Below are 24,494 nucleotides of genomic sequence, written 5' to 3'. Positions count from 1 at the left end.
GAGACTCAACCAGGTACTATAATCTGCAGTATGGGAAACTTGTCCATTGTTCTCCATGAATTCTTAACCGTTTGTATTAATCGTAAAACAGTTGAAAGTAACCCCATTCTTCGCTTGGAATCTAATATTTGAAAAGGAATACATTGCGCAGGAAAAAATTAAATTGAGGAACACTGGTAGTTAAAGAATTTAACAGCATAACAAAACGAAAACACTGGCATCATGGTCTTCCTTCCTAGCACAGAACCAACCAAATGAATTAAAATATTAACAGTGCTAGTCCTTTTTAACAGAATATGTAGCCTATGCTGATTTTATCAGTTCTATTGTGCTTCTACTTTTCAGTTACATCTTAAAGCAAAGCTTGAATCTGCCTCCTATCCACTTCTCCTCCACTAGGCAGGATTCTACTGACAGACATCAGTTCATTCCAGTAATTCCCCAGAGTTCCGTATTCCATCCCAACGGAAGAGATCTTCCATTCTACTAGCCAAAACACAAATTAAAGATGACCCAGTTTTTGTGGAACCCTGTGGTATTTTGATACATACAGTACACCCTTAGGGAGAATGCTGAAGGTCAAATAAGGTAGGCTCTATCTGGAGATCAGTGTGAAGACGTATGTAAATTATGTAAGAGGCATGTATTCATGCATAATGACAGGGTCTTGAATTCATTATTGCAAGTATGTTCAAAATGAATAATGTCAGATTTGACAAGATCGGATCCTTGAATTGATCTGTGTTAACAATCACCTGCCGGGTGTCGAAAAATGGCAGCAATTCAAACATTTTATGAACTGGCTGATGTTCTTTAATCACAGGTGTTCAGGTTAGATGGCACCCGATGTTTTTAAGTGGAAAATGTGTGGCTCAGTCGGTAGAGCATGGAACTTGAAACAACAAGGGTCATGGATTCGATTCCAGCTGGGGCCAGCCATACGTAAAATGTATGCACGCTTGACTAAGTTGCTTTGGATCAAAGCATATGCTAAATTATAAGGACACTGCCATGCATTGCTCTGGTGTATTTCCCCTCTAACCTGTTTCAATATAGTGCAAACAAGTTCAGTATACTATATCATTTTTAGTAATAAATCAAGTACAATTGAACTGTTGAAAGGTTTTTAATATGTTGTCTCATTCTTTTTACCCCCCCCCTCCCCCAAAATAGGTTGCACTAATACAAAATAGGTTGCATCAAATGCAAACTTCACACATTTTCTTGACATTACTAGTCTTACATTGATAGAACCCACAGAAAGAAACCTTCATATATACACTACTTCTGCAAGCAGAGCTTTGTACTGTTATTGTTCCAATACAACCGCTGAACCATTTCTAAGAAAGACATTTCATTGGGCGATATAAAACATACATTTTATGGATAAAATGTATACATTGAGAGGCACAGAACTATGGCAGAGGATGAGATGGATGAGTCCAATTTACAACTGGCTTATGAACAGCATGACTACAGCGTAGGCTCTGTTTCAACGTTCACACTAGTACACTACTTAGAATGAAGTTCTGGACATGTACTTGTAGTATGCTAGTATGGACATTGGAATGTAAGCCTACTACATTTCCTTTTTGAGTAACGTCCGTCCGGCTATCTCCGTCTACGTGGGGAGCTATCCCTGCTCCGTTCCTCGTTTCTCCTGGGTTCTCTGTATCTGTCAGAGTGATGGCGGTTCTCCCTGTTCTCCTTGTCCACCCGCTCTGCTTGCTGCTCCACCCCGTTCCTGTACGAGTTCCTGGAAGAATCCGTGTCTTTCTCCTTGCGGCTGCTCTTCTCCCGTGACTTTGACCTCTCTCTGTTTCTGTACCTGGCTGGTTCCTTCTCTTTCTCAGGGCTGCGGTGTCTGACTCTGTCATGGACAGCCTGGTCAACCTGGGGGGCTTGGCGTTTCCCATCATATTTCCCCCCATTGTCCCTGTTGTGCCTGCGGGACTCTGGATGTCTGTCACTGTCCTCGTAGTCTCTGCCTCTGTCAGGCCTGCCACGAGGCTGCTCCTCATCTTGGTGCCCCCCACGGTCGCGGTGGGGTCTCTCATACGTGGGTTGCGGCGCGTCTTCTTCTCGACCCCTGTGGCGAGAGAATTTGTGGTGGTCCTCAGGCTCTGGTCTACTCCCACCGCGCTTCGCCGCCTCCTCATCGCTACTGCTGTCATCGCGGCGACGGTTGTCGTTTCTCGGACTCTTATTGGGCCGTTCCTCCAGGGGTGACTTCTGATTTGAGGAGGTATTTTTGGAAGAAGCCTTGGACTTGGTCATCTTGTCTTTTTTCTTGTCTTTGTCACTCTTCTTATTTTTTCTCTGGCCCTTGCTCTTCTTACGCCTCGAGTCAGAATCTGTAAAACAGTAAGTACGTCTTAGAAGCACGAGATAATTCCAGAACCAAAATCTGTTAAACATAAGCAAAGAATCTAAATAAATCCAGAAGCATGAAAACAGCACACCACATTGCTTCATTATATATACTGTAAAATTAAATTAAATCGAAAGACAAGAAAAATCACCCAATGACAGTCTGTCATCGCCCAACATCTGCACACACAGGTTGTCCCCCAAATGGCACCATATTCCATATATAGTGCACTTCTAGGCCCTGTTCAAAAACAGTGACTAAATAGGAAATAGGGTGCGATTTCAGACAACCTGTGTGTGCAGATAATGTGTGGCGATGACAGACTGCTTTTAGCAGGTGCCTGGAGTGCCCTACTCTGCCATGTTAACATGTCACTCTACCCTACAGAGAGCAGGCCAGGGACACCCAACACCACACCAGTCAAACAGTCACCAGACTGCCAGAGCACTGACTGCAGGGAGGGTGTATTTGTGTGTGTGTGTGGCCATTGCAGGGACTGACTGTCTTTACATGCATGTTTTTCATAGATATTTGCATACAAACACACAGGATGAATGGTAAATAGCCACATCAACATCACAGCAGCAAACACCTCTTGCATCTCAAACAGGCTTGATATCATGTTCAGGACAATTGAGAACCAACAGAAGCTCAGAGGACATTTCAGTGCTATCAAGGAAATGTTTTGTGCTGTTGGACAGACATTTCAGTGCTATTGGACATTTTAGTGCAAGGTCATTTCAGAACTATTGATTTGATGTGAAAGCAGTGATTGTGTAGAGAACATCTTTCTCCAGGACAATTGCTGCTCTCTTCTCAAATAGGACATTTCAAGTTCTGCTTTGACAGACATTTTTCTTTAATTGAATAAGTGAATACAGACAGGTCCTCGGTTAGCTGTGGTTGCATGTCATCAGCAAGGGACTGACACGAAAAGCCATCTTAATGTCCCACAATCAAACAAGAGGTTGCCTAAACAGGTATTTGGATAAAAACCTTTGCAAAATGGAATTTGGGGAGAAGCATTTTCCAGGGAAACAGTGAAGTCCTTCAAACATCCAAGTTTCATTTCAATAGAGCTGGTCAATTAAAACAATTAGCATGCCGAGTGAGAGGGGCTGAGTACAACACAGTGACATTCTTCAAGGTGAGGCAAACGATGACCCATAACCCAGGCGCACGCAAACGCACACAGGCAACAGGCTGTGCCACCCTCACATCAGGGACAGGACCTCCCCGACACAACACAGGCATTATAATTAGGTAGAGGTGAATGTGGAGGGCAGTCAGTTAATAAATACTAAACTATCGAAGGATGAATTAAAGGACAAGCACTTTGAATTCCTCAGAAATAATTCAGATATTGCTGTTAGAAGAGGGCTGGTTGTAAATTGATTGCAACTACCTAAGTGTTTCAATAAAAAGCCTAGTTAGGGTAGCCTGGTCCCAGATCTGTTTAAACTGCTGTTTGTGCTGACAATGACCAAAGTCAATACAGTATAAGAAACAGCTCTGGGACCAGGCTACTGTTAAGGGTGGTAAAATTACTTTACCTGAGCTGCTGCTGGATGAGGAGGAGGAGTCACTGGAAGAGTCAGAACTGTCACTGTCGCTGCTGTCACTGTCTGAGGAGGACGAGTCAGAGGACGAGTCGGTGTCAGACGACTCCACTTCCTGGTTCTGGGTCATGATAATCTTGGGGGCGTTCTTTAGATGCTCACGGAGCTCATCCCTGTGGTAATGAAGAGGAGAGGTAGAGCAGGAGAGAGAGCGATTGAAAGAGGAGAGAGAAGGAGCGAGTGGAAATTATGACACTGGCAAGAGATCACAGGAGGCTGGTTACGCAATACACCAGCCTGTTATAGATGCCAAGGTTGTGGGTTCAAATCACACAGGGATCACAACACAGAAGGTTGGTGGCACCTTAATTGGGGAGGACTGCCCTATAAAATCAGTTTTATTTTTAAATACATTTAGTTGATGACCTATAAGTTCAAAACATTTTGGGATATTGTTGAATTACGTTTTTGTTGTGTGGATTAAGTGATTCAGTCTGTGTCCTCTGTATCAGATTTTATAGTGTCCTAGTAATGGCCGGAGCGGAATGAGTCGAGCGGTATCAAATACATTAACACATGGTTTCCATTAGTTTGATGCGATTCTATTCACTCCGTTCCAGCCATTATTACGAGCCTTCCTCCCCTCAGCATCCTCCTGTAGATCACAAACATACATCAAATCTATGCACACATTGAGCTGTCGCTTTGGGTGAAAGCATCTGCTAGGTGGCACGTACTATCATATTATTAGGATGGAGGCACTTACGTAAGTCCACCCAGGCCGATGGAGGTGAAGAAATTAATGGCGAATCTGGTGTTCCTGGGGTTGTCACGAGGAAAAAGACCCTCAAAGAAGGGTTGCAGCGTCCTGGAAGATACAGAAAAGACCAGAAGCAGGAAAAAATGAATAAAATAAAAAAAAATCAGTAATTTGCCATTCAGTTAAATTAATGCAACTTTATTTTTCCTTTCAGGGGCAATAAAGAAAAACAGAGCCAGACTACAAATATCAACATCCTCAGGTAATATATTAGTTTACAGTGGATGAGGAAAAGACTAGATTGACTTACATATCCTTGAGTCGTTCATTGAGCCTGGGAAGTCCCATATAGGCACAGAGCTCCTGAAACAAGATCTTGACGAAGATACGACTGGATGAGGTGGTGGTGTCCTCACTGACTTTAATACATTCCAGCACCTGAGAGAGAAAAACCCAGACGGAGTCGTAAGTTTATTTTGACCTATCGATTGGTTGAAATGTTTTATTCCATATAGGACACACCCTATGTATTTTAATAAAATCAACTATATGCTTGTCTGATTCTGTTTGGTAAAATAAGACAAACTACTCAAGAGGGAGTCAGAGATCAAGATAACCAGAAGAGAAAACCCTTAACCCGACCATCCTCCTCCCGCTCCTGCTAGCTTTCGCAGATTCTGCCATTACTCTCCTGAAGTTGCCGGTAACAGGCTACACGAGGAGTCGGCAACCTTTGTCATGTGGCATGCCAATTTATCTGAACATTTCTACCAATCAACGTGCCAGTTATGGTTTTCATATGCACATTTTCTTCGAACAATTAAATTTATAATAACGTCTTCGTATCTCAAAATCATTGTCGTGTGGTTAATTAAAATGTATTCAAATCTGAATGAAAATGATAAACCTAAAATGTTGCATCTATTGCCAACTATGTAAAAAAATAACCTACATAAAGCCCCCCCAAAAAATATTGCAGCCTGCAGGTAGAACAAAATATTCTGATAAAAAACATCATATAAATCACACTGGCTACACATGGCCTGTCTGCAACGAACTTGAAACATTGTATGAACTATCAATTTGGTCCAGCCGTGCCAGTGAGCTCGGGACAGACACAGCTTTAGGCTATTTTCCATAAGGGATAAGAGGTCATCAGGTAGACCTATTTATAAAAAAAAAAAAGTTTAAAAAAAGTTTCCACTGGATCAGAGCATGACATTTTCTCCTTTCACGCCGAGTGATTATCGAAAGGCAGAGAGCTGGAAAGACCTTCCAAATACACAGTGCCATTCTCAATGGATGTTTAAAAAACAGACTCCACAGCTCATTAGTGGTAGTGCGTTAAGACAATTAGAAATACTATCAGATCCCCAAATGAGCACATTTATATGCCTACATTTACATGCAGGCCAGGTAGCCAACTTCTATGCGTAATCAGGTGCCTGTCCTTACCCATCATTGACAGTAGCGCATTCTCACAAGTGTAGCATAAGTTGTGCACTCTGCAAGCAACGTGTCTACTGGCCATGAGAACGGTAAAAGACGAATAATATACTGAATGCATTAACAGAAATGACCATAACCAAACAAACATTGTAGATGAGAAACTACAGGAATCAACAGTAAATGCAGGCTACTAGTGGTGATATATAAAGTGGAGAATAGACACTAAATCAAGGAAAACAATTCACACAATTAAGTTACAAAACAATGAATGTGCACAAATTGGAGGGAGAGTGCATTGGATACAGACTTGCATTGTGCAGTGTCTTGTGTGCCATAAAAAAATATATATATACAGTACCAGTCAAAAGTTTGGACACCTACCCATTCAATGGTTCTTCTTTATTTAGACTATTCTCTACAATGTAGAATAGTGAAGACATCAAAATTAGGAAATAAAACAATGGAATCATGTTGTAACCAAAAAGTGTTAAACAAATCCAAATATATTTTAAAATTAGTAGCCACCCTTTGCCTTGACAGCTTTGGACACTCTTGGCATTCTCTCAACCAGCTTCATGAGGAATGCTTTTCTAACAGTCTTGGTGTTCCCACATTTGCTGCTTTCCCTTCACTCTGCGGTCCAACTCACCCCAAACCATCTCAATTGGGTTGAGGTCAGGTGATTGTGGAGGCCATCTGATGCAGCACTCAATCACTCTCTTTCTTGGTCAAATAGCCCTTACACAGCCTGGAAGTGTGCTTTGGGTTATTGTCCTGTTGAAAAACAATTGATAGTCCCACTAAGCTCAAACCAGATGGGATGGCGTATCGCTGCAGAAGGCTGTAGTATCCATGCTGGTTTAGTGTGCCTTGAATAAATCACTGACAGTGTCACCAGCAAAGTACCCCCACACCCATCACACCTCCTCCTCCATGCTTTACAGTGGGAACCACAAATGCAGAGATCATCTGTTCACTTACTCTGCATCTCACAAAGACACAGCGGCTGGAACCAAAAATATCTCATTTGTCTCCTATTCTCATTGGTGTCCTTGAGTAATAGTTTCTTTGCAGCAATTCGATCATGAAGTCCTGATACACGCGGTCTCTTCTGAACAGTTGATGTTGAGATGCGTCCATTACGTGAACTCGGAAGCATTTATTTGGGCTGCAATTTCTGAGGCTGGAAACTCTAACGAACTTACCCTCTGCAGCAGAGTTAACTCTGGGTCTTCCTTTCCTGTGGTGGTCCTCATGAGAGCCAGTTTTATCATAGCACCTGATGGTTTTTGCGACTCACCTTCATGTCTTGATGGACTGTCGTTTCTCTTTGCTTATTTGAGCTGTTCTTGCTATAAAATGGACTTGGTCTTTTACCAAATAGGGATATCTTCTGAACAACACCCACACCTTGTTACAACACATCTGATTGCCTCAAACACATTAAGAGATGGTTTGGATGAGTTGGACTGCAGCTTTACATTTCAATGAAACATGGTGAAGCCCCAAAACTGCCCTCGCTAGAAGCCTGTGTTTCAGACATAAGGAAGTGGAAGGCTGCAAACTTTACACTTTTAAACTCTGAAAAAATAGAGATGCTTGTTCTAGGTCCCAAGAAACAAAGAGATCTTCTGTTGAATCTGACAAATCTTGATGGTTGTACTGTTGTCTCAAATAAAACTGAAGAACCTCGGCAATACTCTGGACCCTGATCTCTCTTTTGACAAACATATCAAGACTGTTTCAAGGACAGCTTTTTTCATCTACGTAACATTGCAAAAATCAGAAACTTTGTCCAAAAATTATGCAGAAAAATTAATCCATGCTTTTGTTACTTCTAGGTTAGACTACTGCAATGCTCTACTTTCCGGCTACTCGGATAAAGCACTAACACTTCAGTGCTAAATACGGCTGCTAGAATCCTGACTAGAACCAAAAAATGTGATCATATTACTCCAGTGCTAGCCTCCTTTACACTGGCTTCCTGTTAAGGCAAGGGCTGATTTCAAGGTTATACTGCTAACCCACAAAGCATTACATGGGCTTGCTCCTACCCATCTTTCCGATTTTGTGCTGCCAAACATACCTAGAAGTATGCTACGGTCACAAGACGCGGGCCTCCTAATTGTCCCTAGAATTTTTAAGCAAACAGCTGGAGGCAGGGCTTTCTCCTATAGAGCTCCATTTTTATGGAATGGTCTGCCTACCCATGTGAGAGACGTAGACTCGGTCTCAACCTTTAAGTCTTTACTGAAGACTCATCTCTTCAGTAGGTCATATGATTGAGTGTAGTCTGGCTCAGGAGTGTGAAGGTGAACGGAAAGGCTCTGGAGCAACGAACAGCCCTTGCTGTCTCTGCCTGGCCGGTTCCCCTCTATCCACTGGGATTCTCTGCCTCTAACCCTATTACAGGGGCTGAGTCACTGGCTTACTGGTGCTCTTCCATGCCGTCCCTAGGAGGGGTGCGTTACTTAAGTGGGTTGAGTCACTGACGTGATCTTCCTGTCTGGGTTGGTGCCCCCCCTTGGGTTGTGCTGTGGCGGAGATCTTTGTGGGCTATACTCGGCCTTGTCTCAGGATGGTAAGTTGGTGGTTGAAGATATCCCTCTCGAGTGGTGTGGGCGCTGTGCTTTGGCAAAGTGGGTGGGGTTATATCCTGCCTGTTTGGCCCTGTCCGGGGGTATCATCGTATGGGGCCACAGTGTCTCCTGACACCTCCATCTCAGCCTCCAGTATTTATGCTGCAGTAGTTTGTGTCGGGGGGCTCGGGTCAGTCTGTTATATCTGGAGTCTCCAGTCTTATCCGGTGTCCTGTGTGAATTTAAGTATGCTCTCTCTAATTCTGATTTGAAGAAGCACATAAAAGTTCATGTGGAATTTAACAAATCACACCTGTTAATTGTAATGCAGTCCAGGTGACTACCTCATGAAGCTGGTTGGGAAAATGCCAAGAGTGTGCAAAGCTGTCAAGGCAAAGGGTGGTTACTTTGAAGAATCTAAATCTGAAGATTTGTTTACCACTTTTTTGGTTACTACATGATTCCATAAGTGTCATTTCATAGTCTTGACATCGTCAGTTTGATTCTACAATGTAGAAAATAGTCAAAATAAAGAAAACCCCTGGAATGAGTAGGTGTCAAAACTTGTGACTGGTACTGTATATTTTCTACTGATTATAAGTGCACCATATAGGGAATAGGGTGCCGTAGAGAGCAACAATACGTACACTCCACGGGACTGAATCTGTGTACAAGAGATGGGCGAACATTCTAGCAACGTTCCTCAGTTTATTGGTCTCTAGGCGATGGATGGTTTCATACTGTTCCATGAAGATGGCCTCAAAACTCTCCATGTAGTCCTTCTTCAGCAGACAAAACCTCTGAGAAAATAACAGTCACGGTTAAAAATGTTAGTTGATCATAGAATAAAGTTGTTTTTAAACTTAGTGCTCTTGAAAGAGAGTGTTAAAGGCCACATTAGTGAACTGTACTACTGTACCCTAAAGCTTACCAACAAATGTAATTTCAAGGGTGATGAAATTCCCATTTTTCCCATGCAACAGATTTCAACGAAATAAAAGAATGTCTCAGGCATAAAAAAGTATTACATTTTAGTAATTTAGCAGACGCTCTTACTCAGAGTAACTTACACGTGCAATTAGGGTTAAATGCCTTGACAGGTGTTTAATTCAGTCGGCTCGGGGATTCGAACCAGTGACCTTTCGGTTACTGGCCCAACGCTCTTAACCGCTAGGCTACAAGCCGCTACTATGAAATATACACTGCTCAGAAAAATAAAGGAAACACTTAAACAACACAATGTAACTCCAAGTCAATCACACTTCTGTGAAATCAAACTGTCCACTTAGGAAGCAACACTGATTGACAATAAATTACACATGCTGTTGTGCAAATGGAAGACAACAGGTGGAAATTATAGGTAATTAGCAAGACACCCCCAATAAAGGAGTGGTTCTGCAGGTGATAACCACAGACCACTTCTCAGTTCCTATGCTTCCTGGCTGATGTTTTGGTCACTTTTGAATGCTGGTGGTGCTCTAGTGGTAGCACTCTAGTGGTAGCATGAGACGGAGTCTACAACCCACACAAGTGGCTCAGGTAGTGCAGCTCATCCAGGATGGCACATCAATGCGAGCTGGGGCAAGAAGGTTTGCTGTGTGCGTCAGCGTAGTGTCCAGAGCATGGAGGCGCTACCAGGAGACAGGCCAGTACATCAGGAGACGTGGAGGAGGCCGTAGGAGGGCAACAACCCAGCAGCAGGACCGCTACATCCGCCTTTGTGCAAGGAGGAGCACTGCCAGAGCCCTGCAAAATGACCTCCAGCAGGCCACAAATGTGCATGTGTCTGCTCAAACGGTCAGAAACAGACTCCATGAGGGTGGTATGAGGGCCCGGCGTCCACGGGTGGGGGTTGTGCTTACAGCCCAACACCGTGCAGGACGTTTGGCATTTGCCAGAGAACACCAAGATTGGCAAATTTGCCACTGGCGCCCTGTGTTTTTCACAGATGAAATCAGGTTCACACTGAGCACGTGACAGAGTCTGGAGACGCCGTGGAGAACGTTCTGCTGCCTGCAACATCCTCCAGCATGACCGGTTTGGCTGTGGGTCAGACATGGTGTGGGGTGGCATTTCTTTGGGGGGCTGCACAGCCCTCCATGTGCTCGCCAGATGTAGCCTGACTGCCATTAGGTACCGCAATGAGATCCTCAAACCACTTGTGAGACCATATGCTGATGCGGTTGGCCCTGGGTTCCTCCTAATGCAAGACAATGCTAGACCTCATGTGGCTGGAGTGTGTCAGCAGTTCCTGCAAGAGGAAGGCATTGATGCTATGGACTGGCCCACCCGTACCCCAGACCTGAATCCAAATGAGCACATCTGGGACATCATGTCTCGCTCCATCCACCAACGACACGTTGCACCACAGACTGTCCAGGAGTTGGCAGATGCTTTAGTCCAGGTCTGGGAGGAGATCCCACAGGAGACCATCCCCCACCTCATCAGGAGCATGCCCAGGCGTTGTAGGGAGGTCATACAGGCACGTGGAGGCCACACACACTACTGAGCCTCATTTTGACTTGTTTTAAGGACATTACATCAAAGTTGGATCAGCCTGTAGTGTGGTTTTCCACTTTAATTTTGAGTGTGACTCCAAATCCAGACCTCCATGGGTTGATAAATTTGATTTCCATTGATCATTTTTGTGTGATTTTGTTGTCAGCACATTCAACTATGTAAAGAAAAAAGTATTTAATAAGAATATTTCATTCATTCAGATCTAGGATGTGTTATTTTAGTGGTGTTCCCTTTACTTTTTTGAGAAGTGAATATTGTGGTTATATATTGTTATATTTCATATAATAAAACATGTACAAATATATTACATATAATAAAACATGTACAAATATATTACATATAATAAAACATGTAAAAATATATTCATTTGGTCTACTTACCCCTGCTAGAAGACCAAAGAACTTCTCATATGTCCTCTGTTGGGCACAGCAGTCCAGAATCATGTTGCACAGCTCTTTCTGTTGAGAGAAGACACACAAAAATAGCTTTAATCTCTGGCACATGGACATAGAGAGGGGATGCTGGCCGAGCCAGGCAGGGCTGCACCTACGGGGGATAGAAAATACCTTGTACTGGCCTGGAGTGGAGACCCATCTGTTACAACCTCCTGCAGCCAGCCAGAGGCTGCTTCTGAAATAGGACCCTATTCTCTACATAATGCCATTTGGGCCTGGTCAAATGTAGTGCGCTGTAGGAATAGGGTGCCATTTTGGACAGAACCATTGTCTTTCCTCTCTCATTCTCCAACAATTATCCCAGCCAAGCAGGTTATTGATTTCATAAGATTATATTTTCGATGAGGAAGCCAGCCTTGGGCGACCATGGGCTGCGGTATGATCAATCTTCACACTAACGTCCTGGACAGGCCATGACAAAATTACACTGGTAGTGAGGAGAGACAGGAGAAAGTAAATGTCTTTGGCTAATAATAGAACTATAATATGGAGATGGGAAAATGTATTTGCTATTTGTTTGACTAAAATATGAACACATTCAGATAACACAACACCTCAATGTCTCTCTCAGCACAGTTGTTATAATGATAATGGGTATGAGGCTAGGCGCTGTATGTATAGTTTGTTACTGAGAAGCCATTCTGTCTGGCGACGGTCCCTCTCTCTGCCACAGAGGAAGCCCTGGCAGCAGCATCAGGAGACTTATGTTGTGTGATACAGAGATTGAAAGTGCGATGTTCACACAGTGTGCCTGATTCACACGCCGTCCATGCCTGGCAACACGATGGGAATGCAATGAGACTGCTGTCTGTCCCCTATCTCATCTCAGCTGCTTTCCACCCAGAGGATATTGAGGGTACCTCCCAAATGGCACCCTATTCCCTTGTTTAGGGATGGGCAACTTTGGGGGCCACATGAAATCGTAACGAATCATGAGGGGATGCAGTGGTTTGTGGGTCTGCATACCCACATCCATTCCCAGGTCCAACCTTTTGGGGTCCCTAAGCAAAATTTTGTTGTAGGAAATTTGTTAATTTCCTACAATTCTACACATTTTGCCATAGGGTGGGGAGAAATGTTTGCAGTTTTAATATGATACACTACATGATGAAAAGTATTTGGACACCTGTTCTTGAACATTTAATTCCAAAATCATGGGCATTAAAATATGGAGTTTGTCCCCCCTTTGCTGCTACTTCTCATAGGTCCTCTTTTGGGCACAGCAGTCCAGAATCATGTTGAAAAAAAAATTGGCTTTAATCTCAAGCACATGGACACAGAGGGGATTCTAGAGATTGCTGTCCTGCTAAAGGTGCCCTAGTCAACTGTAAGCACTGTTATTGTGAAGTGGAAGGATCAACAACAGCCCAGGTGCGAAGTGGTAGGCCACACAAGCACACAGAACGGGACCGCTGAGTGCTGAAATGCGTAGCACGCAAAAATGGTCTGTCCTCGGTTGGAACACTCACTACAGAGTTCCAAACAGCCTCTTGATGCAACATTAGCACAATAACTGTTTCGGGGAATGGGTTTCCATGGCTGAGCAGCTGTACACAAGCCTAAAATCACCACGCACAATCCCAAATGTCGGCTGGAGTGGTGTAAAGCTCACCGCCAGTGGAAACGCGTTCTCTGGAGTGACAAATCCCGCTTAATCATCTAGCAGTCCGACGGACTAATCTGGGTTTGGCGGACGCCAGGAGAACGCTACCTGCCCGAATGAAATGGTGACAACTGTAAAATTGGTGTAGGTGGAGAAATGGTCTGGGGCTGTTTTTCATGGTTCGGGCTAGGCCCCTTAGTTCCAGTGAAGGGAAACCTTAACGCTACAGCATAAAATGACATTCTCGATGACTGTGCTTCCAACTTTGTGGAAACAAATTTGTGTAAGGCCCATGCCTGTTTCAGCATTGCAATGCACTAACAGGGATGCAAACTGCTGAGGGCCCAAAAAGGTGATTTTTTTTTCTTTCACTGAAACATGCAAAAAAAAAATCCCTGATAGGGGGAAATGCAGGTTAACTAATTACACAAAGAATATGATCTACATGATCAAGTGGTTAATGTGAACCTAACTCAAGCTAAAAAAAATAAAGCAATCCAATGTTATTTGTTGCCTAGACTTTACTGAATATGACACGTCTTGAGAAAAAAACAATATGAACTATTATTGCAGTTTGCCATGACAGCCTTTATAATAGAATGCTTGTGACCACACACACACACATCTAAATATTGCACTTAGGAAAAAGACTTCTTAAAGTAGAAATATAATGAAACAAACAGGCATTCTATTTTCTCTCTATTATAGTAGCTAGTATAGCAGACATTGATCAAGTGCACAAGGCTACTGATGCTGTGACGAGTAAGTTGGTTGCCTATTTCTTCAGTCATGTGCTGCGCTGCATTCTGTTATGTGAACAATTGGCTGAGAGTTGGATACAGACAGGGTTGCTCCAAATGCGCATCACTTGTTCACTTACAGCCAGTAGTGATCCAATGCCCCCCACTTTTCTAAATCGGATCTACACGAATCACGTAGGTCACCTATTTTGGATTCATAACGGCGAATTTCACCAAAAGATGACTTTTTTTTACTAGGCAAGTCAGTTAAGAACAAATTCTTATTTTCAATGACGGCCTAGGAACAGTGGGTTAACTGCCTGTTCAGGGGCAGAACGACAGATTTGTACCTTGTCAGCTCGGGGGTTTGAACTTGCAACCTTTCGGTTACTAGTCCAATGCTCTAACCACTAGGCTACCCTGCCGCCCCCAAGTTCAGTTCACATCCCTGACAAAGCAAGGTACATAAAGAAATGGTTTGTCGAGATTGGTGTGGAAGAACTTGATTGACCTTCATGGAGCCCCGACCTCAACCCCATCGAACACTTTTGGGATGAATTGGAACGCCGACTGCGAGACAGGCCTATCATCAGTGCCTAACCTCACTAATGCTCATGGCTGAACGGAAGGAAGTGGAAGTACTTGGCGCCGAAGAGGATGGCTGAAGTTTCACATGCTCCTAACCAACTGTGCTATTTTGTTCATTTTTTTTGCATTGTTTGTAACTTGTTTTTTATATAATGTTACTGCTATCGTCTCTTATGACCGAAAAAAAAACTTCTGGACATCAGAACAGCAATTACTCACCACGAACTTGAAGCTTTTTCCTTTAACAAGTCCGACGAGGATATAGTGCATTCCCGGGAACAGGCCCAAATGCCCGTCATTTGCGTGAAGAAAAGAGAGGGGGGAAAGAGGACGCAGATTGGGCTATACAGCTCAGCTGTAAAATACAGCTCAGCATTATTGTGTTACTTTTTGCTTTAGTTCATTTGGTAAATATTTTATTAAAACTCTTCTTCAACTGCACTGTTGGTAAAGGGCTTGTATGTAAGCATTTCACGGTAAGGTCTACACTTGTATTCGGCGCATGTGACAAATAAAGTTTGATTTGATGTCCCCACAACATGAGCAGCATCATACCCCCACAACATGATGCCGCGACCCCCGTGCTTCACAGTTGGGATGGTATTATTCGGCTTGCAAGCCTCCCCCTTTCCCCTCCAAACATAACAATGGTCATTATGGCCAAACAGTTCTATTTTTGTTTCATCAGACCAGAGGACAATTCCCCCAAAAGTACAATCTTTGTCCCAATGTGCAGTTGCAAACAGTAGTCTCACTTTTTATGGCGGTTTTGGAGCAGTGGCTTTATCCTTGTTGAACCGCCTTTCAGATTATGTAAATATAGGACTCGTTTAACTGTGGGTATAGATACTTTTGTAACTGTTTCCTCCAGCATCTTCACATGGTCCTTTGCTGTTGTTCTGGGATTGATTTGCACTTTTCGCACCAAAGTACGTTCATCTCTAGGAGACAGAACACGTCTCCTTCCTGAGCAGTATGACGGCTGTGTGGTCCCATTGTGTTTATGCTTAAGTACTATTGTTTGTACAGATGAACGTAGTACCTTCAGGCATTTGGAAATTGCTCCCAAGGATGAACTAGAATTGTGGCGGTCTACAATGTTTTTTTCTGAGGTCTTGGCTGATTTCTTTTGATTTTCCCATGATGTCAAGCAAAGAGGCACTGAGTTTGAAGGTAGGCCTTGAAATACATCCACAGGTACACCTCCAATTGACTCAAATGATGTCAATTAGTCTATCAGAAGCTTCTAAAGCCATGACAATTTTTTGGAATTTTCCAAGCTGTTTAAAGGCACAGTCAACTTAGCGTATGTAAACTTCTGACCCCCTGGAATTGTAATACAGTGAATTATAAGTTGGAAAAATTACTTGTGTATTGTACAAAGTAGATGTCCTAACCAATTTGCCAAAACTATAGTTTGCTAACAAGAAATTTGTGGAGTGGTTGAAAAATGTTTTAATGACTCCAAACTAAGTGTAAGTAAACTTCTAACTTCAAACTGTATCCGTTCTCCTTTAAAAACAGAGGCAGACAGGCAGCGTTTCTGTGTGTCCACAGTCCAGTGAGCCGTGAAGAGAAACGGGCTATACTCTGCTGTGGCTGTGAATTGGTTGACAATCAATGCTTCAGTCATTAGCTTTTCTAATGTGTCTATACAATCACAGCTAAGATATTGAGCAGTCCATAACTCAAGGTCGTTATTATCCTATCCACTTGGCTGACGGTCCAAGGAATTATCTAAATGAATGTGTACCCATAGCCTAGAATATGTGTGTGTGTCCTTGTCCACCTGGTTGTGAGGGCAGAAACCTCCATCCCTGACACTCCGAGTCCTTGTAGCTGGGTGGGTATTACTTGCTAAGGTCGGCTCTATAGGAAGTGTGAGGATTATATATGCAGACATAGAGAACTATTTCTATATGGTTCTGCGTGTGCATGCTTCTCAGCAGAGTTCACTTTAAATAACATTTGGTTCATTACCATGAAAGCAGTTTGTGGACATGGAAAGACAGCAGTCATGCTTTGGGTTCATTTACTGAGCAATTTCTTACCAAAAACCAATGCAGCTCTGACCATCCCTGCAGCTTACTACGGTATTTCTCTGGGCTGCAAAGAAAGTATTCAGCCTCTTTGCTACGAGAGACCAAATTGAGCTCAGGTGGATCCTGTGTCCATTGATCATCCTTCAGATGTTTCTACAACTTTATTGGAGTCCACCTGTGGTAAATTCAACTGATTGGACGTGAATTGGAAAGGCACACACCTGTCTATATAAGGTCCCACAGTTGATATTGCATGTCCGACAAAAAAAACAAGCCATGAGGTTGAAGGAATTGTCCGTAAAGCTCAGAGACAGGCTTGTGTCAAGGAACAGATCTGGGTAAGGGTACCAACACATTTCTGCAGCATTCAAGGTCCCCAAGAAAAACAGCGGCCTCCGTTATTCTAAAATGGAGGCAGTTTGGAAGCACTAAAACTCTTCCTAGAGCTGGCTGCCCTGCCAAACTGAGCAATTGGGAGAGAAGGGCCTTGGTCAGGGAGGTGACCAAGAACCCGATGGTTACTCTGAATGAGCTCCTCTGTGGAGATTGGAGAACCTTCCAGAAAAACAGCCATCTCTGCAGCACTCCACCAATCAGGCCTTTACAGTACAGTGGACAGACGGAAGCCACTCATCAGTGAAATGCACATGACAGTTGGCCAAATGGCACCTAAAGACTCTCAGAACATGAGAAACAAGATTCTCTGGTCTGATGAAACCAAGATTGAATTCTTTGGCATGAATGCCAAGCGTCACGTCTGGAGGAAACCTGACACCATCCCTACGGTGAAGCATGGTGGTGATAGCGTCACACTGTGGGGATGTTTTTCAGTGGCAGGGACTGTGAGACTTGTCAGTAATGAGGGAAAGATGAATGGAGCGAAGTACAGAGAGATCCTTGATGAAAACCTGCTCTAGAGTGCTCAGGACATCAGACCTGGGTCAATGTTCACCTTCCAACCTGTCAATTACCCTAACCACACAGCCAAGACAACGCAGAAGTGGCTTTGGGACAAGTCTCAATATCCTCGAGTGGCCAGAGCCCAGACTTGAACCTGATCAAACATCTCTGGGGAGACCCTAAAATAGCTGTGCGGCGATGCATCCCATCCAACCTGACAGAGCTTGAGAGGATCTGCAGAGAAGAATGGGAGAAACTCCCCAAATACAGGTGTGCCAAGCTTATAGCGTCATACCTAAGAGCCTGTATTCTCTGCCAAAGGAGCTTCAAAGTACTGAGTAAAGGGTCTGAATACTTATGTAAAGTGTCATATTTCCATGTTTTTATTGTAATAAATTATCAAAATAAAAATAGATATATTTTTTCCTTTGTCATTATGCGGTATTGTGTGTAGATTAATGAGGAAAAAATACAATTGAATATATTTTAGAATAAGGCTGTGACCTAAAAATGTGGGAAAGGTCAAGGGGGCTTGAATACTTTCCGAAGGCACTGTAGATAAAGGCCAAAGGGGTCTCACTCCATGCTGCAGCATCATAGGAGGCTGAAGTTGAAACAAATCCTACAAACTCTTAAATACAACAGCATAAAATTTCTAAACTAACCCTAGACAATCGGAGACTCATCAGCCAAAAGACTAAACTGATAACATTGGTGTGCTTTCTTTTTTGTGTTCACAAGGTGAAAAAAAAAATCCTAGCTGAAATGTACATTTTTGCAATATATTTCACAGCAAGTGTACTTTTATGGAAGCATGTCATTCCGGTATGAGCAAGTAAAATGCATGTAAAACGTGTAAATCTCCATATAAACATTTCAAATATTTAAGAGCACAGATTCTGATTGTTAAAGCGGGGCCGACAATCTCAATCTTTGTTTTTTTCTAGCAGAACAAACCTTCACGGTGAAGCATTGAGAGGCAGGCATGGGTGCTGTGAACAACGAGAGACCTAGCTGTAGAAACGACTGACACGGATTCATTCATTCATTATTCATTCACTCCCCTTAAAAAAATGACATGTTCACTCTCTCACTGCTGATAATAATAAAGGGCAATAATTAGGCCTGCTGTCAAGTCAGCTACATGGTGCCAGACTAGTAGACAGAAAGAGGTGATAGAACTGATAATCATCCACACACAGCTCATCTCCTTCATTAAGTTTGCGTCACAGTTCACACCACATAGAAATGAATGACTAATAAGCTGTGTGACTGTCATATAGGCCTATCTAGCAATATTCGCCTGGTGATGGCACGATGCTTAAAGGCTCATCCCAGTTATGACATACTATACATTGACACAGAGGATTGAAAGTTATTGAGGGCCAGTTTATCTAATCCAGATTAGCCTAAACCTAGTCCTGGACTAAACAGCATGGTCAGTGGAAAATCACAATTTCAAGTTCTTTCTAAGGAGCCCTGGAGTAGGCTGAATCGGAATCCAGGAAACTGGCCTTCAACGTGGGTGGCAGGTAGACCACCGGTCAAGAGCGTGTGGCCAGTAACCAAAAAGGCGCTGGTTAGAATCCCCAAGCAGACTCGGTCCTGTGCCCTTGGTCCTGCAAGTCGCTCTGCATAAAATGTAGGGCTGTCCAACTCAAATAAATAATCATCTTGGTCGACCGACAGTCCTCCTGTTTTTTAAACCTTACTTTTCCATATATATTGGACACACACCCTATGTGTTTGAATATAATCAAATACATATGCACCGAGCTTGTCTGATGTTTTAAGCACACTATTAGATTAAATAATTAAGAAACAAATGACCCAAAAAAAGAGCCCAATGGTCACACTTAAAAAATGACGAGTGAATGTGTGACTGGCGCACGTTGTCTCACTCTCCTCTCACTGCAGCAAAAGGGCACCACAGCAAGTGTTTATTGCACTGTCCGTGCTGAAGCTGCAACATTTCAGAGATTTAGTTTCTCACTTGTTTTTGACTGACTGAAGTTCTGTCACTGATATTGTCTATTTGTTGGGGAAAAACCTTCCCTCAACCCTTGCTCTCTTTATGTGAAACATGTACACATCTCATGGATGTGAAACATAGGCTTTAGGTCAGGCCCTATCATAAAAAATAAAATAGGTCATAAATTCAGAACACAGTAACAAGTGACAGCAAAATGGATGCGGAGGACGTGAAAAGGAACTTGAAACAGGCAAATGTTAACTGGTTGTTCAGGAGGGAAAGGCAGACTTATTTGTGGAAACTACTAGAGATCAAGATAAAGGAGGGTATAGGAGCAAGCTTTGCGTGAGTATTGTGTGCCAAACAGTTGCTCTTAGATTACAATATCATAAATAAATAAGTGTACCAGAGTCTTTTCTGACGGAAAAAAATATATAAAGCCTTTATTACAGCAGAAAAGAAACAGTTGCACGCATTTGTGAATTGCATGAATGTCTCGTACGCTGTGATGGCATGAACAAATTAATGATTGATTGATACAGTAGCTTATATATTGAAATATAGGCCTAAGTTACAGTATTTAGACTAAACAGGCCTACAGCTAGGAGGTGGTTATACAAAGATACTATACAAAGCCTACTCATAGCGACATTACTTATTATTATAATGATTATCATAATAATAATTGTAATAATAACAAATAAGGAAATTAAGAAAAGGGAGGATATAGGAGCAGGAGCTGCATGCATATTATGTGTGACAAACAGGTGCTGTTAGATTATTATATTATTCTGCCTGTTTGGAACAGTGTAAACACTAAATAAATTAAAAGTAATACCAGTCTGTTCTAACGAAAACAATTGTAAAGCCTTTATTATAGCATAGCAAAGATTAAAAAACAGACAAATCTGTGAAATTGCTTTATCCAACATTTTGCCGTTGCATGAGGCTTGGTGATCATGGTAAGCTATTAAAACACACACACTCAAAAAAGGAACAAAGCAATATGTCTTATTTCTGTAGGATGATTTATAAAGCCAGGCACATTTAACAGTTACGCTATTAATTATAGACCTAATTAAGTTGGGGTTTCCTCTCTCCTCAACTTCCTTAGACAATTAGGCTAAGGCAAGGGCTGTTTCCTCGTCTCTGCTGCCTCTGCCACATTGTTCTCAATCCCAATATTTTTTTTTAATTTTACCTTTATTTAACTAAGAACAAATTCTTGTTTTCAATGACGGCCTAGGAACAGTGGGTTAACTGCCTGTTCAGTGGGGGTTTGAACTTGTAACCTTCCGGTTACTAGTCCACCGCTCTAACCACTAGTCCACCCTGCCGCCCTGATGGTTACGCCCCGATGGTTATGATGGTTACCTTTGCGATTATGCACATAGCAACATAGGGAAAGTTGCCAATTCTACTGAGCACTGAAGAATGTCCGCGGTTCTGAAACAGTGACCGTATCCAACGCAGGAGAAAGCATGCATTATAAAATAGTATTAGATTTATTAGTGTTGCTTCATTATTTTTTACATAATATAACGATATACAATTTCAGTATCACATGTCTTAGGGTGATGTAAAGTGCCATCCACATTGTATTAGTCCACTGAGACAGGTGTCTTCTGCACCATGACAAAATAAATCTTGGGTGACCAACAGCCTATCGACGAAATGGGGTCAGCCCTACTAAAATGTAAATGTAATTAAATCATGAAGAGGATATAGAGCAACCACAATTCTTGTGTTCCCCTCCAGTCTAATGACCTTGCATTTCAGCCAGACAGGACCTGCCGAATATGTAGGTCAAACTGTTTAAAAATCGGGTTTAAGTGTCTTGTCCCTAAATGACAGCACCGTGTGAACAGCCCATCAGCACTCAGTCACTAGCCACACCTCACGTAAAGACCTTCGTCTACGCATTTAATACAAAGACCTTTCTCCATCTTCTTCCATCTCTAATTATCTGTGACTGCTATGGTAACAAAGATAGGGGAAAGGATAGTAGGCAAGAGTGAAAGAGAGAAGTGGAGAAAAAAAGACACTAAAAAGACTGCGCAAGAAAAAATGTAAACTCAGCAAAAAAAAGAAACGTCCCTTTTTCAGAACCCTGGCTTTCAAAGATAATGTTGATATAGAAGCAGTGATCAAAACACAGCCATAGGTTCAGAGAACATGCTCATAAAAATACCACGTTACAAATACATGAACCATGTAGTCTCGTATTTAATTTATTCACGAGCCAAAAAAATAAATACAATAATAACAGTATAGCTATAGTACCATATGAATACAGCTGTAAACTTCATCATGCACAACTCTATTCCTACATTAAATACCTAGATGGGCACAAACTGAGGAATTATTTGGATGTTAAAAGTGACCTAGTAGTAAGCTCACAAAAGCAGCCAATTGATATGTTATACAACTGCTGGCCCTGTGGCTATACAGCACAGTGTACCCATGATATACACCCCAGTGATTCCTTTATAAAGCAGGGAAAAGACAGATGTATCAAAGACGCCTGGGTATATTTTCTTTCACTATTTACTTACACATCATAGCTTTATTTTCAACACTTATTTCTTATGGAAGTAGCCAACTTACAATTGCATAAGAGACTAAACATATTGCAGAGTACAGGTACATGAGAGCAAACACATTATTTCCACCCACAAACATGTGTACTGTAGGCTGGCCACGAGAAAACATGACCTATCGCACAGCTATTTTAAGGTAACATAAATCACAGGCAGTAAATCACTGCATTGCATTACATAAAACGTGTAGGTGCATTAACGGTGTGTAGGATGTCTCTAAACCTCTCCGCTCTACTGGGGTTCTACTGTAAAGACTATATTGAAGCTTGTTATTACAATGTCCACAACTGGCACAGTTAAAAATGGGACACTTCGGGGAAACAAACTACTTGATCGGCTAAATCATAGTGGGGAACACCCAGTACCTAAAGGAGGGCTTTCTTTGGCCTGGCGAAGACGCAAAACAAGGAAATTAAGATGACAAATGCTTCCCTGGTGACTGAAGAATCCAACAACCCAGCAGACTAGAAACTATTTAGATGAAGCTAAAAGTTTGGATAAACGGCTCTGGAAGCTCTTTAGATTAGATGGCCATGATATGTCAGTCTGGCAGCTCGGGGGAAAGTATACTGGTGGAAGGGTATTGGGAGGAGAAGTATTGTAACCTACCGTTTGGCTGTCAGGAAAGTCCATCTTGATCAATTTGTGGGCACACTCCTCAAAATCCAAACTGTTGAAAGAAGAGAAACATGTATTCACTATTCATTATGACTTAATAAGACAATAATAATTAGCCAATAAGTGCATAAGTTTGCATTATCATATTCCAAACATCTTTCTCATGCCATATGGACTAGGACAGAGTGTCCAGGCACTAGGCAGGGTTATGCCTTTGCTTGGATGGAATTTTAAAAACTTGTCACACAGAAAAAATAATGCCCTCATGTTTATTTTAGAAGTACATTCAGTACGCATTTAGACTTTATATATCCATAAACAAACAAGGAGAAAATAAATGTCTTATTTTGTTGTTTGATCACTTTGGAAAATTCCATCCAACCCAACTGCATTTATGAAGCAGGCGAGACTGCATTCTGCAGACATGGTGTAAAACCGTGGTAAACACCACAGACCTCTCATTTCATTCATACATTTCCACCAGCATTCTGCATCTCTTCTCTAACCGCTGACAAACCCAGACAGACACACTGCTGAGCCAACGTGTCGATCCACGTGTTCCAAAACCACACAACACTCTAGAAAGCTGTCCTGACCATTTCATTTACCACGACTAGACAGGAGAATTCTGATGGGACGGTGTTAATACACAGAGGTTGGATAATCCCTGTGACGGTTATATAGCCTTCTTCAATACATGTGACATGTCATACATGTTATTATATCACACTCATAAAGGACAATTAGTAAAAGCTCCTTTTGAAAGAGACACTGATCTGCGTGAAACTCCACAGGTTATGCATCAAACCGGCTATATTCATGCATCCGTAGAGGTAAAACAGTAGAGAGCAAGGCCTCGTTGAATTTCCTATGTAATCACTTATCAGGGTTCCTAAAGTTCAGTCCTGTCTCCGTGTTGATGCTACTGCCTTTCTACTAGCTGGAACAGAAAACCTTCTCACAATACAGAGCCAAACCAAGATAGGCCAAGTGGAGTTGAACTGGGCCAATGTGAGCCAAAAATAGCTACGCCAGCCCAGTTCGATTCAGGTCGGCACAATGTGAAAAGGCTAAGAGAGAACAAGGACCACAGCACTACCTATTTCAGATTGAGTACAGTGTGGCCATTTATCACACGGAGACAGACAAGCCGGCCGGTCAACGGAAACTGATTTGAGTATATCACAGAAATTATAGAAGAATTATTGAAATTGTGACAAACTAGGCTATGACAAACTACTTACCTTTACTGGAAGGCCACAAATATGCCAAATGTCTATGTCCCCATGCTTATACAAAGGTGCATTGCAGTATGCAAACACATGTAATACAAATATGTGGGAGACCTACACTGCACATACAAATACTCAGCCTGTCTATTAGTGGCCTGAAGACGTTTAATTCAGAAACAAGGAAAAATAGACTGCAAACACGTATAACCTCTTATCTGAAAGGGCTTAAGAGAAGAGGAGCTTTCAGCATCATCAACATATTACTGGTCACTGACTGGCCCTGAGGTAGTATGTCTGAGACAGTTGATGGCTATGCACTCTGCTCTTCCAAACATTGCAGTGTGTCTGAGAGTAAGTGGATTGCTCTGCAGTGTGTCATCCTTCCACCTGCAACGTCTTGAGAGCAAGTCCTACACCCTACATCAGCTGGAAAAAGACCAGCTCAGATTTAGAGAAGCAGAAACTAAGAAAAATAGCCAACCTGGACCTCTATGGCCAGGTTTTAC

At 42.4% G+C, this 24,494-nt stretch overlaps 1 protein-coding gene across 1 annotated transcript in view; it reads right to left on the bottom strand.

The window, feature by feature from the left end:
- Positions 1-1,107: 1,107 nt before the first annotated feature.
- Positions 1,108-24,494, bottom strand: part of LOC135519265 (pre-mRNA-splicing factor CWC22 homolog) — a 53,676-nt gene continuing 30,289 nt past the window's right edge. Inside the window, exons 14-20 of the mRNA XM_064944399.1 lie at positions 22,748-22,808; positions 11,619-11,696; positions 9,366-9,518; positions 5,001-5,128; positions 4,697-4,798; positions 3,925-4,103; positions 1,108-2,354 (exon numbers count right to left, since the gene is read on the bottom strand). Of these exons, the coding sequence (XP_064800471.1) occupies positions 1,612-2,354; positions 3,925-4,103; positions 4,697-4,798; positions 5,001-5,128; positions 9,366-9,518; positions 11,619-11,696; positions 22,748-22,808 (1,444 nt within the window). The 3' untranslated portion in view covers positions 1,108-1,611. The remainder of the gene's footprint in view (positions 2,355-3,924; positions 4,104-4,696; positions 4,799-5,000; positions 5,129-9,365; positions 9,519-11,618; positions 11,697-22,747; positions 22,809-24,494) is intronic.

This window comes from Oncorhynchus masou, chromosome 29 (genome assembly GCF_036934945.1).
Source record: "Oncorhynchus masou masou isolate Uvic2021 chromosome 29, UVic_Omas_1.1, whole genome shotgun sequence".
NCBI classification, from domain to species: Eukaryota; Metazoa; Chordata; class Actinopteri; order Salmoniformes; family Salmonidae; genus Oncorhynchus; species Oncorhynchus masou.
This window is presented reverse-complemented; position numbering and strand designations above follow the sequence as displayed.